Genomic DNA, 17,466 nt, shown 5'->3' with positions numbered 1-17,466 from the left:
CAGTGTAAACTCTTTGGGAGTAGGGATTCTTTCATTCTTTGTACTTGTTTCAAGTGCTTGGCACACAGTAGGTACTTAATAAATACCTGTAGATTGACTGATTAATATAAAGTTTAATTGATGATTTTGTTTTACATTATATTCTTAGTTCCATGAGCCTTCCCTTTGTAACAAAGGAAAACAGCTAAGCAAAACTGACCAACACAGCATTACAGCTGTATTTGATAGGTGATGATTGCTACAACATTCTACTCCAATGTTCCCCTATTTTTTAAATGAAAGGAGAGAAATGCATCTCTTCATCCCTTTTCCAGGGCCAAGAATGGTCAATAGTAGTACCAGTAGTACTACTATTAGTATTAGTACTAATACTAGTACCAATACTACTATGACTGCTACAGCTACTACCCAGGGTGAATGAGTCTAGGCCAGAATATCTGTTGGTACCCTTAAGAGAAGAACATTTCTAAAATTCCTAGATCCAGCAGGGTGTCAGATAATATTCTGTCTCTGGAGATCCCTAGAGATCAGAAAGATATAGCAGGAAGCCCACAGTTTATATTACTTTTAATAATATTATCTAATAATAGCTATTGTTTATATAGTGCTTTAAAATTTGCAAAGTTATATATATGTATTTTTGTTTGATCATCACAACAACCCTGTAAGACAGGTACTATTATTTTTCCTATTTTACAGATGAGGAAACTGAGGCTAGGAGAAGCTAAATGACTTTTTGCCTCCCCATCCCCAGCCACAATTCCCATATGCATAGCTGGTAAATGTCTGAGACATTATTTGAACTCAGATCTTTCTTATTACAATTCCATCACTCTATCTACTACACCACCTAATTGCCTCCTAATACACAGCATTTGTCTTCATTTTAGTGGGTTTTTTTCCACTTAAATTATATAGTCATTGCATATATTGCTTACCTGGTTCTGCTGTTTGCTTTATTCTGCATCAGTTCCCATAAATTTTCCCTTGTTTCTCTGAATTCCTCATTTTTGTCATTTATAGAACAACAATATGCCATTATGTTCATATTAATTTATTTAACCATTCTCCAACTGATGAACATCTCTTTTGGTTCTAGCTATTTCCTACTGTAGGAAGTGCTGCTACAGATATTTTGGGATATAAGACATCTTTCTTTGTCTTTGACCTCTTAATACTTCAGTTCAGCTATATTGTTATTTTTAACTTTTTCTCTCAATTACATGTAAACAGGAATTAACATTCTTTTTTTTAATGTTCAGTTCCGTAATTTCTCCCTGTCTCCTCCTTAAAAAGGCAAGCAGTTTAATACAGATTATGTGCAGTCTTGCAAAACATTACAATTTTAGCCATGTGGCAAAAGAAAACACCAAGAATAATAAAGTAAATTTTAAAAAATGTGCTTCCAGGACAGCTAGGTGACACAGTGGATAGAGCTCTGGCCTTGGAGTCAGGAGAAGCCGAGTTCAAATCCAGTCTCAGACACTTGACACTTACTAGCTGTGTGACCCTGGGCAAATCACTTAATCCCGATTGCCTCAGCAAAAAAAAAAAAAAAGACAAAATATGCTTCAGTCTGCATTCAGACTTCATCAGTTCTTTCTCTGGAGCTAGATAGCATTTTTCATCTAAATCTTTTGGAATTGTCTTGGATTATTGTATTACTGAGAATAGCTGAGTCATGCACAGTTGATTATTGTACTGTATTGTTGTTACTATGTGTACAGTGTTTTCCTGGTTCTGCTCACTTCACTTTGCATCAGTTTATGTAAGTCTTCTCAGGTTTTTCGGAAAGCATCCTGCCTGTCATTTCTTTTCTTCTTTTTTTTAATTTTTATTAAAAATTTTTTTTCCATATGCTTTTGAGTTGAAAATTTTTCTCCCTTCCCCCCCCAAGACAGCACGCAATCTGACATAAGCTATATATACATTTACATACCCATCAAACATATTTTCACATTAGTGAAGTTGTAAGTAAAAATTAAAACCAATAGGAGGAACCATCAGAAAGATGAAACAAAACTCAACAGAAGGTAAAAATAAGTGAGAGCGATTAGACTTCCATAGTTCTTTCTTTGGATGTGGACAGCATTTTCCATCCCGAGGCCTCTGGAGATGTCTTAGATCCTCGTAATGCTGAGAAGGGTTCAGTTTAACATTTAGTCATTGCATAACATGGCTGCTATTGTGTACAAAGTCCTCTTGGTTCTGCTCACTTCACTCAGCATCAGACCGTATAAGTCTTCCCAGGTTTTTCTGAAGTCAGCCTGTTCATCATTTCTTATGGCACAATAGTATTCCATTACATTCATATACCACAACTTGCTCAGCCATTCCCCAACTGATGGGCATCCTCTCAATTTCCAGTTCTTTGCCACCACAAAAAGAGCTGCTATGTATATTTTTGTACATGTGGGTCCTTTTCCCATTTGTTTGATCTCTTTGGGATATAGCCCTAGAAGTGCTATTGCTGGATCAAAGGGTATGCACATTTTTGTATCCCTTTGGGCATAGTTCCAAATTGTTCTCCAAAATGGTTGGATGATTTCACAACTCCACCAGCAATGTATTAGCGTTCCAATTTTCCCACATCCTCTCCAACATTTATCATTTTCCTGTTTTGTCATGTTGGCCAATCTGATAGGTGTGATGTGGTACCTCAGAGTTGTTTTGATTTGCATTTCTCTAATCAATAACAATTTAGAGCATTTTTTCATATGACTATAGATGGCTTTAATTTCTTCATCTGAGAACTGTCTGTTCATATCCTTTGACCATTTATCAATTGGGGAATGGCTTGTGTTCTTATAAATTTGTCTTAATTCTCTATATATTTTAGAAATGAGGCCTTTATCAGAAAGACTGGTTGTAAAAATTCTTTCCCAATTTTCTACCTTCCTTCTAATCTTAGTTGCATTGGCTTTGTTTGTGCAAAACTTTTCAATTTAATGTAATCAAAATTATCCATTTTGCTTTTCATAATGTTCTCTATCTCCTGTTTGGTCATGAATTCTTTTGTTCTCCATAGATCTGATAGGTAAACTATTCCTTGTTCTCCCAGTTTACTTATGGTATCAGCCTTTATATCTAAGTCCTGAACCCATTTTGACTTTATTTTGGTATATGGTGTGAGATTTGGGTCTATGCCTGGTTTCTGCCATACTCTTTTCCAGTTTTCCCAGCAGTTTTTTTCAAAGAGTGGGTTCTTATCCCAGAAGCTGGGGTCTTTGGGTTTATCAAATAATAGATTACTATAGTCATTGACTACTGTGTCTTGCATATTTAACCTGTTCCACTGATCCACCTCCCTATTTCTTACCTGCTTGTCATTTCTTGTGGCACAGTAGTATTCCATCACAATCATATACCACAATTTGTTCAGCCATTCCCCAACTGATGAGTATCTTCTCAATTTCCAATTCTTTGCCACCACAAAAAGATTGACTACATTATTAAATTGGCTTTTGTATTGAAGCTTAAGCTCCCATTGTTTCTATACAAAGATGTATTCTGCGTTCTAGAGAACTCACTTAGAAATGAATTTTGGGGTACAACCTATTTAAGAAAGAGGCTGCCTGTATTGAATTCTTACTGTACATTGGTTTCCTGTTCTCAAATTTACAGTTTAGGTGAGGAAAGACCAGACAAACCACATGAAGCAATACAAGATGATAATCAAATGCTAAACTCTGTTTTTAAGATTCTGAATGTTGTAATAAATTAATGTACTGAAATGAGTGGACTCTGTACGTACAGATGCCTACTCACTTAGTAGTGCAGGTTCCCAGGTAACAGATGGTCCGTTATGTTTGTGAGTGTTTACGTGAAAGGAGAACGAGAAGTCTCTTAGTCTTATTTTCAACTGCCAATGAGGATTTCATGCTATGATCCAAAGCAGAGTATCAAACATGCAACCTATCTCCAATACTCCCTTCTTGTTGTGCAGTTGTGTCCTGCTCCTTGTGACCCTGTGGACCAACTGTCCATGGAGATTTCTTGGCACAGATACTGGAGTGGTTGGCCAATTCCTTCCAGTTTTGTGCAGATAGAAGTTAATTGACTTGCCCAGGGCAACACTCCCTAGTGAGGTCCAAACCAGATTAAAATATAGTTGGGAAGTATTTAACAAAATGAATAAAAATGCAATAAAACAGAGATAACATTACAGTTTAAAACTAAGTCAATATGCAGCCCCCAGGGATCCTTATGTACAGATTAGTGGCCCTATTTCTGCTTGAGTTTGACACCACTAAAGTGCCTTTTTAACTATACAGTGGTTGAGGCTCTGACTCTGAGCTTCCTTGATTCCTAGCTTTTTCTGGAGAAAGGATATCATCTGATATTTTCCTGGACCTAGGTGTTTTAGAGATAACTTCTTTCCCAAGGACAGTACACTATCAGGTATCCTGGGTTGGACTCATTCACACTGGCCTCTTGAGTTCTGATAAGGGAAAGGTATTAGAATTAAGAACTGTGCTTTGTCAGTTCTCCTTCCATGAAAAAAAACTGAAGAAAGATTGAAGTGATTGAGGATTAATTCTTGGATACAGGAAGAAAGGTGCTTGGATACATAAGCACGTAGCCCATATATCATTTCCCTGGTAGTTCCTCAAGGAGTCAGTTACCATCATCATGCCCCTTTTGGGGCAGAAATTTGTTTTTACCAGAATTTACAGCATGAAGAACTCAGCCAGCTGTGGTTTCCCATCCCTAACTCGAAGATTTTACTGTCCCTCTGTGTACTCATATTTGTTCCCCTTCTTCTTCAAGGATTTCACTGTCAGCTGTCGTAACCAGTCCCCCCAGGAAGTGAAAGATAGATCTTTACAAAAAAGCAGAGGATGGCTCAATCTAGATCAGACTTCTTAACATATGAGAAGTCTGACCTTGTCGATCCTGAGCCACCATCCAGGATCCAGGTGCCGCCACCACCAACACAATTCGTATTCTCAACATTTCTACTGGGGAAAGAAGAGTGAAAATGTGTTCCTTGCCCCTACAGTGATTTCAGACTGCTGTTAGCATGTTTTCTGTCTTTCTTCCCCGCCATCCTGCAGTTCGTGGGGATAGAATGATTCCAAAGGCCATTGCACAATTTTTCTGTAAAGTGATCTCTCAATTCTTTACCCATCACAATATCATCTTCCTTAGCTTGTTCTTCACTTCCAGCAACACTCCTTACTTTTTATTCCCAACTTCATTTGAACTGTAGGGATAAAAATCACCTTTCCCAGTTCTTGAGTATCCTTAGGATGATCTGCTGGCAGTGCATGAACTAGTTCTGGGCCAGTTGCAAAACAGTCTTTTGTGAATCAGTTTTTTGATTGCTTATTCTGTTTTGAAACAGTAAGCTACATCATTAAAATCAGTTGGTCAGAGTTACATGGAGTTAGCTTTGGGCTCAACTTAAGAAGGAATGGTAATTGTGTGGGTATGAGTGTGTACATTTATTTGTTAGAAATTGTTTACTTCTAAGCTCTATGTCAACTCTAGATTCTTTGAGCTCTCTGGCAACTGGAGCTGTCCGTTGAAACACTTTGCTCTTTGAGTAGAGGCTTGATGACCATCTTTGAGGGATACCGAAGAAGAGATTCCTATAGTGCATGAGAAGTTGGATTAAGGGATTTCTAGGATTTTTCCAAGTTGGAAGAATCTCTTATTCTATGGCTTTGCTCTCATTGGGACTAATTGGAGTAGGGAAAGTGCCATTTCACCTATGACTTCAGGAAAAGCTGCTGAGCTGAGAAGAACAAAGTCAGTGATGTGGATCTCCTTCAACACCTGGGAGATCAAGTTTTTTATCTAGGCACCAGAAGGTAATAACGTTTTGATAGGTCTCCTCCTACAAGGTCAGTGTCCCAGGTCCAGATATGTCACCTATTGTTAACATCCAATGTGTAATCCATTCCAAAAGAGGGTGTTAGTTTATTTATGGTAACTCCATTTCCTTGAATGTAAGGATGGAGAGCTCCTAGGATCATAAATCTACAACTGGAAGACACCACAGAGGCCAGCAAGTCCTGACACTCTCATTTCATGGATGAGGAAAATGAGGCATAAAGAGGCTAAGTAAGTAGCCCAGTGTCATCTGATTAAAAAGTATCTAGAGCAGGGTTTTAAGCCAGGCCTTCCATCATTCTTCAGTCCAGTGTCGTATCTGCTCCGCCCTGAGGCCTGTCTTCCACATCAGGGTGGTGAGTTACAGTATGGGTACAAAGGAGCAATTGGGCTGGGAGCTTGGTGTTTTCCTGGATCTTCTTCTGTAGTAGACTATGATTACCGTCATGGTTGCTGTCCTGTTAACCAGGTCGTCTTAGTTTTCTTGAGGCTTGGGAAGCTGAGGTTGCCCCTTTAGGCGTGGCTTAGGGAGTGCCCAGGTCCAGCATAATGGAAATAACCTGCAAGCCAGCCAAAAGCAGCTCTTTTCAGAGATAGTTCTGTTGTCACTGGACATCTAGTGTTTTCATATTCAAAGAAACGGAGCATCAGGTAAGTAACTTCATCTTCCTTGTCCACTGAGAGTTATGCCTCCAGGTCACTGTATGGATAGGTTAACAAAAAGAAAACCAGCCTTTTGCCCCAAGGGATCCAATTTGTCCATGGATGCTGGCCCAAGAGGAGTGAAACAGATTGCATAGTCTTATGAAAGATAAATCAAAGTTCACAACTCCCCTCCAATTTGTCCCCCAAAGAATGAGAGTGATAAGAATGATGCCATGGCATGGTGCCCGCGCCTTGCCCCTGGCTTCTCTTCTTCATGAACGGCATAGATATAGCCTCTGGTTTATCGTTAATAATGTTCATATCTCTGTGGTCTTACAGTTTTTCTTATTATCTACAGTTGCTTGAGTTAACCTGAGCTAAAAAGATGAAGCATTTAAGTTAGTGATTTATATGCTTGGAAGTGGGATCCTGGTTTCAGGTATCCTATAGTCCCTCACACAATTCTAACAGCTTCATGGTACTTGCCCAGGTCTGCTAGGCATAATTAGTGAAAAAGTGACTAAATCTTTGATGTTTCGGGGTGGTCTTTAGTTATAGAGGGAGATTTCTAACATAACCGACATCTTTGCAAAAAACAAACATTGGGATGTGTTGGTGGTGGCGGTTCATTTAAAACATTATATATGTTCTTCCATGCAGGACACAGCTTAGGCTATGGCTTTGTGAATTACGTGACTGCAAAAGATGCCGAAAGAGCAATAAACACACTGAATGGCCTGAGACTCCAGTCAAAAACCATTAAGGTAAAGAGGTTTTATTACAACTTCCCTTCATTCAACAGAGTGATATTGAGTGCTGCCACTTTTAGTGTGTTAGATGTGTTAGTGTGTCATTAAGAGAAATTCTTTTCAGAGTTTTGGTGCTTCAGAAGAATGTTTTATCTCCATTCTTTTTCTATTTGAGAAATTAAATAAATAATGTATGATGAAATCATATTCCTGGTGGTTTCCCAAGGTTCCTGCAACATTGTATCATCCAGTTTCTAAGTTTGGAGCTTATTGGTAAGACTCTGTTACCCCACGGGGAAACATTCTGCTAGCTTTCAAAACCACCCAAGACGTGATAAAATGCCAGATATCGTTTCTGGGACCTCCTTTGGAAGTAGCCGTAATCACAGTAGTAAAATGAAAAAAAATAGCGCAGAAAGGACCTCAAGAAGTCGTTGAATTCAAGGCCATTCATGACTCACATGTAAACTTCTTGAGGGCAGAGATTATATAGTAGGGAGAGAACAAGCAGTTATTCCATACTTGCTATGTAGCAGGCACTGTGCTAAGCATTTTACAAATATTATTTGATTCTCACAACAGCTTTGTGAGGAAGGTATTATTATTATCATCCTCATTTTACAGATGTGGAAACTAAGGTGGACAAAAGTTAAGTGACTTGCCCAGGGTCACACAACTAGTAAGTGTCTGAGGCCATCTTTGAACTCAAGTCTGACTCGAGGCCCAGCACTCTAACCACTGTACCATTTAGCTGCCTCAGGTTTTCCCCACTCTGCTTGGCACATATGAGGTGATAATTAAGTACTTTGTGTTTGATTTTAGTTGATGAATTGTCATGATCTTAGGCTTCTATCTCATATTTAACTCACTTTTTTTTTGTTTACACTTCTGTATCCTTTCTTTTCCTTTCCCCCTTTACATACCTCATAAGCCCTTTGGTTAAGTTTCATGATTATCCATCTGACTTATCACAGATTAGTATTTACAAACTGTTCACCTTTAAATTGACCAAAAAAATAGAGCAAAAGGAGGCGTGTGCATGTGTGTGTGTGTGTGTGTGTGTGTGTGTGTGTATGTATAGGAGGCAGAGGGCAGAGGCAGCTAGGTGGCTCAATGGATAGAATACTGGCCTGGAGTCAGGAAGACCTGAGTTCAAATTTGCTCTCAGACACTTAATAGCTGAGTGACCCTGGGCAAGTCACTTCGCTTCTGTTTCCCTTAATCCACAGCAGAAGGAAATGTCAGACCACTCCAGTATCTTTGCCGAGAAAACCCCATTGACACTGTGGGTAAGCAGTGGTCCATGGGGTTGCAAAGAGTCAGGAATGACTGAACAGCAGCAGATACACACACACACACACACACACACACACACACACACACACACACACACACACGTGTGTGTGTGTACACATATATATGTATATAGATATATATCTATATCTATCTATCTATCTATCTATATATATGTACACACACACACACACACACACACACACACATATATCTATGTGGGAGGGGTGGCAGAGACGGCTGTCACTGAGGGTTCTCACCTGCCTAAATGCAGTCGGCTGACACAGATTTAGAGTCCCTTACAATTCCACAATTCTAGGAGGCATGCTGTTAGCTGCCATGATACCAGGAGTTTGCTTTCTTTGTTGTTGCTGGCTGAAAGTAATGCCAGAAAGTTAGTTGTCCAGATATGCCTGGCCCTTTACCTGTATTTATTCATCTGGATTAGGGGCAAATGAAGTCCTGGTTTGAATCTTATATCTTGTGGCTGTAGCCTACCTTTCCAGGCTTATTTCGTATCACTCCTCTTCATTCCCTCTACATTCCAGCCAAAATGCCATATTTCCTTTGTGTTGACCTATTTTCTGCTTCCCTTTCTTTGTACAGGCTGTCCTTTGTACCTAAAATGAACTTCCTCATCTCAATCAGTTACAATCCTTGGCTTTCTTCAAGGCTGAACTTAAACCTTCTGCTATGGGAAGTCTTTTTGATGCTTCCAGTTGTTAGCGCTCTCTTTCTCCTCAGGTTATCTCGTGTGTACTTACCTGTGTACATGTTGTGTCCTCCCGAACTCCTCGAGGGCAGAGAGGCTTTTTAGGATTTTTGTCTTGGGATTTCCAGTTCATTGCATATGGAAGTTGCTTTATAAGTGCTTGATGAATTATGTCAGCCCAGTGCTCTCTGGCTCTGACCAGGCTTCTGAGATTTGGCTGTTGACCAATGTGAGCTTGCTAGGAAACGTAGAATGGGCAGCCCCAGCAATCAGGGTTCTTCCAGATGGGCCAGGCCTGTATGTCTGCTTCCTGAATCCTGCTTCTGGATTCTATCATAGTGATTCCTGGGGGCTCCAATTCTGGCCTGAATTGAAATGAAGTGTCTTATTTGTTTATCCTGGTAAGGAATCCTCCAGATAATACTTTGTGTCCAAGGCCATTGAATTTGTTGAATATCAGCTAGCTATCTCCTATCTAGGGTCACTGAGGTACCAACGTGGAGTAGGAAGGGAATGACAGGGATGAAGAGGACTGCTGGGGGTCCCCATCATCCTGGTGCTTACAGTTGTTAGTGCTCTCTTTCTCCTCAAGTTTCTGTGTTTCCATGTTTATAGATCATCTTTTACATAGTGATCATTCAGCATAGATTACAAGGCATGAAATAATTACGTGTTATCCTTTGGTTTACAGAAATGTGCTTTGGGGTATTATTCATTTGTGGTTTATCAGCTCACAGTTGGCTGGTTCCTTTGTTTTTGTTTTGTTGTTTCTTTTTGCCTGGCTCCATGTAATAGTTGTAGGCCTTTTTGAAATAACTGCCCCAGGTTATTGTTTGTCCTTTGTTTTCAGAGAGGACCAATAATATCACAGGGACATCTTGACTTGCATGTGAATTGGATTTTAGTGAGGTAGAGTTGCACAAAGTCATTGGCCTTACTCTCTCTTTCAGAGACGTTAAAGTCCAGTGGCAAGACAAAAGTCAGGACAAATGGCAATGGCCTGGGATGCAGTGGATGACCTTGGTGTCTTCAGTGTCTTACCAAGCTCTCTAAGTGCCCCACAGTGCCTACTGCAGCTGACCTCATGGCTCTTGGAACAAATTGTTGTCATCTGCCCATTTTGCTAGGGAAAGTTTTCACATGCTTGGGGTAGACACCCCCTAACTCACATGCACAGTTTGAGAGCTGTCAGTTATCGCTTAACCTGATTTAGCACGGAGGGGTTAAATGAGGTCAGAAAGCTAGTTTAGTCAGGGGGCAGTGTCTGAAACCAGTTCTTGACTCCAAAGCAGCTTCTTTTATTCACTAGACTAGTCTAGACTGTCTCTCAGTCCAGAATGCTTTGTGAACTTTGAAATACTAGAGAAATGGGAGCTGCTGCTATTGTTATTTATTTTCCTTATTGATTTCTCTATACATAGCACTACTTGATAATGTTCAGTAGCCAATTGTGGTTACCAGTTTCTCTCAGGGATTTCTCTGGTGATTTCATGTGTCTCACATCTTTTGGCTACCTGTTTCCTGTTATTTCATATAACGCCATTCTGTTTTGGCTTTGCACATCGAAATTCCTGTGTAGAAATTATTGCCCCTGTGTTTATTGGCACATTTATGCTGTCATGTTGCTGTGGCTTATTCCAAGCTTAAATTATTCCTTTTACTCTTAAATTTTTTTTATACATAATTGAGGATTACTAAATCCCTGTACCTTGATTCTTCTTCCCCGCCCCCCCCAAGGCAATTGGGGTTAAGTGACTTGCCCAGGGTCATACAGCTAATAAGTGTCAAGTGTCTGAGTCCAGATTTGAACTCAGGTCCTCCTAACTCCAGAGCTGGTGCTCTATCAATTGTGTCACCTAGCTGCCCTGATTCTTCTTTATACTACTCTTTCCTCCTTGGTCTGACCTCTTCCCTTATTCCCTCTCCCTTGGGCTTTTGGGAGAACTTTTAGATACTGCTCTTTGCTGAATCTCTGTCTACCCTACTCACCTATCCATTGAGCGCAAATTAACAACTAGACCTGGCACCAAGGCAGTGGGAAATATGATGACTACTTTTTAAATTCTTCTACATCTGCTTCTAGTTTGGAGTGAAATCATAAATTGGTTGGGCAGCTAAACAAAAGCAAATTCTTCTTCCCACTCCTTCCCATCTGGTCAGGTGGAACGGATAGCTAAGGCAACATTTTAATAAAAGATCTGCCTAGAAAAAATAACTTATTAGCTTACCCCCTGCTTCGCCTTTCTCTAAAGGTATGAATCATCCTACAAAGGCTTGTTCATTTGCTTCTAAGGGTTAGATTAAATCAGTAAGCATTGATTAAAACACTTACTGTGTGCCAGGCACTGTGCTAAGTACTAAGAATACAAATACAAGCAAAAAAAAAAGATAGTGCCTGCCCTCAAGGAGTTTACATTCTAATGGGGAATACATAAAAGGCACCTGAAAAGCAGGAGGCAGAAAGTTACTCCTACTGGGGCATGGTGGAGAAGTCTGGAAAGTCAAGAATAGAGCTAGAAGAGGAGTGACTGTCCTGAAAACAACTCTGTCTAGCACTTTATAGTCTTTATCTAGTTGATTTACGCATTTATATAAGGGAAACTTTAGGAGGAAGGACTACAACTGAAGAAAGATTTTAGAAGGACTCAAGCAGAAAGATCTGATAAAGTGGAGGAAGGAGCTGGAGAAGGAAATAAAAAGACTGAAAAGCTGAAGGAAGAGAAACAGAAGGAGAAACATTTGAAGAGAAAACAAAATGCCATTCAATTAATCAAGAAGAAGCCATCTCTTCATTTGCCACCAGCTGCTCTGATTGGTTTCAGATCCATCATCTTCATTATGCTTGCCCAGGATAAACTTTTATCACCAGGAGACTCATCATCATCATAGGAATTGCTTCAGCTTTGCTAGTCATACTTCATCAGTACCTGCCGATGCTTCCGTGTCTCTGATTAGAGGCCTAGAGGCTAAAGTGAAAAGCTCCTCCCAAAGCCTCCCTTCATTTGACACAAGCTACTCTGCTTGGTTTCAAGTCCAACTTCTGCTGCAGCATCTCTTCCCACTTCCACCACATCCCCCAGCTTCTTTCTGGGTATTGTCTTCCCTCATTAGATTATAAGTTCCTTCAGGGTAGGGACTATATTTCTTTTTCTTTTTGTATCTCCAGCATTTAGCATAGTGCCTGACACATAGTGGGTGCATAATAAGTATCAAAAGGGGTCAAAGCTTGGTAAAAGAAGGGAAAAGATGTTGAGTGTGGCTGTTGTAGTGATAGCAATGTTCTTAGGAGATGAAGAAAATGACAACTCCAGAGATAAAAAGCATGGATACTTTTACATAACAGTTCTTCTAGGAGCTACTAGCAAGAATGGCTAACAACTGAGCATCTCATATTTAGGAAGTATGGGGGATTTTCCAGTGGCTTTCATAGAGCGTACAGTGCTTGTATTTCTTACATACCCAAGTGACAACTGTGTATAAAGTACAGGCTGGTCTCTCTCCTAGAAGAAAAGATAAAGTGGTAATAACCAGTTTTGAGGTTATCCAGGAGAATGACTTAAAAGCAGAAAAACAACAAAGAAAGGCTTTGATGTGAAAAAGAGGAAGGAAAGGATTTGAAGGGTCAAAGGGGAATCTTAATCTGTTAGGAAGTTGGAGGGTGGAAGAATATGATACAAAAAGGAAGGTTCTGGACACACTGAAGAGGAAGCTGTTACTGCTTACATTCCAAGGGATGTAGACATGGACCCCCAAGTGTTGTCAGGTAAGAGATCATCTGGTATAATAAGAGTGAGACTAAGGAGAGATAAATAGTGGTGGTTGATGACTTCCTGCTGAGGGGGCTCTGAAACTGCTATTTATCTACCCGACAACAATAATAGCAAGTTCTGCTTTCTTCCTAGGACATCCAGAACATGGCTGAGAACCTCCCAGGACTTGTCAAATCAGATGACTGTCAGCTATTTCTAGTAATTCACATGAGCACAAATAATTTTGCCGGAAAGAACCTAGAAAGCATTGATAAAGGTTACAAAGTCTCAGACAAGAAACTGAAGATCTTAGGGATATAGGTAGTCAACTGAAGGCAAAGGACATCAGAATAAAAAGGCAGATTTAGGAAGTGAAAAACAATCTGAGAATAGGACTTGGATTTCTGGACCATGCCTTAAATATCGGGAAAACAGCAGTGGAATGCACCTAATTTGGGCGAGTGTATTTGCCTCTTGTATATTTGCATCTTACACATCTAATTAAAAGGATCTTAAGTTGAAGAAAGAAAGGGAGGGAGAATGTTGCCTATGTGTATCTACCCAACTAGATATCTAGAAAGCAGCTGTAGTGTTAAAAGAATAGCAGTAGAGATACCCAGAAGTTCACAGGATCTAAGAAAGATATCCTCGTATTAAAAAGAGGCAATTATACTATAGACTACCTTGACAGAAAGATGAACTTAGTGAGTATTTTGGGAAACATCACAAGTTTGGCACAAAGCATAATATAGTGGTGATGAGGATCTTCATTTGTTTGCAAATCTGCTGGAGCTCTCAGTAGCAAGTGGAGAGGCTAATAATTTGTTGACTTTTCTTAATTATTATTTCATTCTTCAAGAGATAGAGGAATCAACAAGGGAAGCTTCTATTCTCTATCTGATTCTCACTGTCAAGAAAGAAATGGTTCTTAGGATGGAGATAGTGGGAACTCTGAAGGGATAGGACCAGATCATTTTCAAATTTGTGACAAAGCCAGGGACAAAATGAATTCATCCTACACTTTAGGAGAGTCAGTTTTTAAAAGTTCAGAGAAAGTATAAATAGGATACCATGGACTAAAATTCTGTGGGGAAGTCAGTGCAGGAGAGATAAGAAGCTATCAAGCCAAATTTGAAAGACCAAGAAGAAATTTTGATGAGGAGGAAAGCTATTGTCTAGAAACCAATGTGGATATGTAACCTCACCAATCAATTTAGATTTTTAATAAATGTGTATAGAAGACAAAAGCAAGGACAGTTAATAGAGGATGAGTACAAATCCTTGGCATCATCCTGTAACAACAATGTTAAGAGTTGGAAAGCTCATATCGAGTTGAATCTAGTCAAGAAAACTAAGGAACAGGGATGATCAAATAATGGATAAGATTAATGCTTGTGATAGATGAGACAACAGTAACTTATGGAGAGAAGGCAATGCTGTTCAACTGTTTTCTCTTCCTAGAATCTTTGGACTAGAAAGGGTAGAATAAAGATGGTCACTATTGAATTGATATCCAGGATAAGTAAGGAGAGGATAAGAGGGCAGCAACAGTCCTTGATGAGTTCAGGTCATCAGGCCAGATGAACTGTATCTTTGGGTTTGAAGGAATTGGCAGATGTGATTAGTGAGTCAGTCAGTGATTTTTGAAAGCCTGGGTAGGATTGAGAAGGCACTGGAGGATAGGAGAAGAGCAAATATCTTTGTTTTCAAAAAAAGGGAAGATAATAGAATCTGCACATTACAATTCATGGCAGAATTCTAGAAAGTATTGTTGAAAGGATGGTTAGTGTGTTGTAGGTAGAGAGCTAGCCTTCAAGCAAAGACAACCTGGGTTCAGGTTCAGCGTTTGACACATACTAGATGTTTGACCAAAGGAAGATCATTTAACTTTTCTGTGCCCAAGGCAATTCTCTAAGACTGTAATTTGCTTAGAAAGTGGTATTGATCTTGCTTTGATAGTGGGAGTTTTCTTACCTGGGAATTCCCTATACTAATGAAATCAGAAGTCTAGTTCTTATCCCTATGCTTAGTGAATATATAGAAAAGGAAGTGGTGATCACATAGAGGCAGCACAGCTCTATCAAGAACAGATTATCCTAGATTAATCTCATTTCCTTTTTTGACTGAATTATTAGATGGATAGATTAGGGGAATGTTATAAATATAGCTTACTTACATTTTAGCAAAGTATTTGATAAATTGTCTCATGCTATTCTTGTGGAAAAGATAGACCATTGTACATTTAGGTAGATATGTACCAGGTAGAATGACTGGACCCAAGAGGGCATCACCTTAAATGTTTAGAAGGAAGTCTTTAATAGAGTATGTCAAAAAACTGTGCCACTTAACATTATTTTCAGTGATTTGCTCAAAATCATGGTTGGCATGCTTATCCAATTTTCTTATTTCACAAAACTAAGAGAAAACACTGACACATGGGATGACAGATTTTAAACAGATCTCTACAGGCTACTGGGCTGAATCTAGTGAAATGAAATTTAGTATGTAATTCGAACTTGCGTTCAAAAAGTCAACTTCACAAATCCATAATGGAGGAAGCATGGCTAGATAGAAGTTTATCTGAAAGTGGTCTGGAGGTTTTAGTGCTCTGGAAGCCCAGTATGTGTCAGCAGTATCATCTGGAAGCAAAGAAAGCTATTATACTCTTGCCCTTCAGTAAGAGAAACAGTGTCCAGGACTGGAAGGGTGTAAGACATCTGGTATGGTCAGGCCACATCTGGAATACTGTCGAAACTAAAAGCTACATTTTAGGAAAGATTGCTGGTAAGCTGAAGAATGTTCAGTGAAGAGCTATTATGATAGTGAAGGCCCTCAGGTTTATACGATACGAAGATTGGTTGAAGGAATGGGAGTTGTTTTCCCATGAGAATAGAAGGCTTTGAGGCCCAGGAGAACATGATAACTGTCCAGGTATTTCAAGGGCTGTTACATGGAAGAGGGATTAGACTTAATTCTGATTGCCCCCAGGGCCAGGACTATGAGCAATAGGTGGAAGTCATCAAGAAACATTTAGTCAGTCAGCAAGCATTTTTTAAGTATTTTCTATGTATCACATTTAAGTTTTGACTTAAAGAGGATGACACAGAATTAGCTACCTCCACCAGCAACACAGTGAAGTGTAGGAACTTTCCTTCCCCTTCCCACCAACAGATAGCAGAAAGATAGACTGAGCAGTAATTACCTGATAGGAGCCAGGGACTTTTCCCTTCTCCAACCAACCTTCATTGCCCCACTGGCCCCATTTTCCTTGAACACAGGAAGTCCATTGCCATCTGATTGCTGAGCCCCAGATCCCTATGTCCATTGGAGATATCCCAGAGCCCCACTTCACTCTAACACTCTAACCCACTGGCCTCTTGGTAGGACACCAGCTGTCTGCCCTTCAGTAACCCCCCAGAATGCTCTAGGCCTTGCCATCTGTCCTTTTACTGTCCCTGCCAGAGTAGCACCTGGCCTTTCCAGTCTTCCAGGAATTGAACATAAACAAGAACCCTTCTTTATATGTTGTGTCCCCCATTAGAATGTGAGTAGTAACTATCGTGGTTTTTCTGTTTGTATTTCCGGAGGTTAACATAGTGTTTGGCATGTATTAAGAACTTAATAAGTGCTTTCCCATTCCAAGCAAAATTATCTTGCCATTAGAGCTGTCCCAGAATCACATAGGCTGCTTTTGAGGGTAATGATGTGCTCCTCGCTAGAGCTTATTCAGATAGAGACTAAGCGACCAGTTTGTTGAGTACGATTCCTGTTAAGAGTACAGGTTAGACTAGATGAACTCTTTTCAGCTCGGAGATTCTAGGATTCTGTAACTAGTTCTGTCATAACCTTCTAGCTTCATCTCTCATTATTCCTACCTCAGCCCTGATTGTTGGCCACTGTACAGAATTTGCTAGTTCCCCTCTCTATGCCTTTACTTTTGCTATCCTCTACAAAGTCCATAACCTTTTTTGTAACTCAGAATCCTATTACTGGAACGTCAAAGCAACGCATTATCTTAGAAATCCTCTCTTCCAACTTCCTTATGTTACATATGGGAAAACTGAGGCCCAGGAAGGAGAAGATGTGAGCTGGATTAGATCCCAGGTCTTTTGACTCCCGGTTTAATGCTACTTTCACTACAATGTGCTTTTAAAACTCTCCTCTTTTTGGTAGCCTTTCCATCTTTTATCTTTGGTCATGCCTTAACACTTCATCAACATTGATTTTCATACTTCGTGATAAGTTGTTTTTTAATTCCAACTACAAATTGTACAAATTGGTATTTCCATTCCTTGAACTTATAGGTCTTTGTACTCTGTCTCTGTGGTTTGTATTGCTGTTGTCTCTTTGGGTTATCTCCTGTTGTGAGATACTTAAAGGTAGGCTGATTGTCTTTTATTTGGGCACCTTCAGTGTCTCTTATGAGTTTATATAACATATAGACCATTCTTGCTTTACCTCCTCCAGCTCAGACAACAGC

At 39.7% G+C, this 17,466-nt stretch overlaps 1 protein-coding gene across 4 annotated transcripts in view; it reads left to right on the top strand.

Annotated features, from left to right (window-relative positions):
• ELAVL1 (ELAV like RNA binding protein 1) overlaps nucleotides 1-17,466 on the top strand; it is a 73,486-nt gene that overhangs the window by 40,008 nt on the left and 16,012 nt on the right. For all 4 annotated transcript variants that reach the window (XM_020978131.2, XM_020978128.2, XM_020978129.2 and 1 more), the window contains one exon: nucleotides 7,144-7,247. In XM_020978131.2, the coding sequence (XP_020833790.1) occupies nucleotides 7,144-7,247 (104 nt within the window). The remainder of the gene's footprint in view (nucleotides 1-7,143; nucleotides 7,248-17,466) is intronic.

The sequence above is a fragment of the Phascolarctos cinereus genome, unplaced genomic scaffold (genome assembly GCF_003287225.1).
Source record: "Phascolarctos cinereus isolate Bilbo 61053 unplaced genomic scaffold, phaCin_HiC Scaffold_4;HRSCAF=312, whole genome shotgun sequence".
NCBI classification, from domain to species: domain Eukaryota; kingdom Metazoa; phylum Chordata; class Mammalia; order Diprotodontia; family Phascolarctidae; genus Phascolarctos; species Phascolarctos cinereus.
This window is presented reverse-complemented; position numbering and strand designations above follow the sequence as displayed.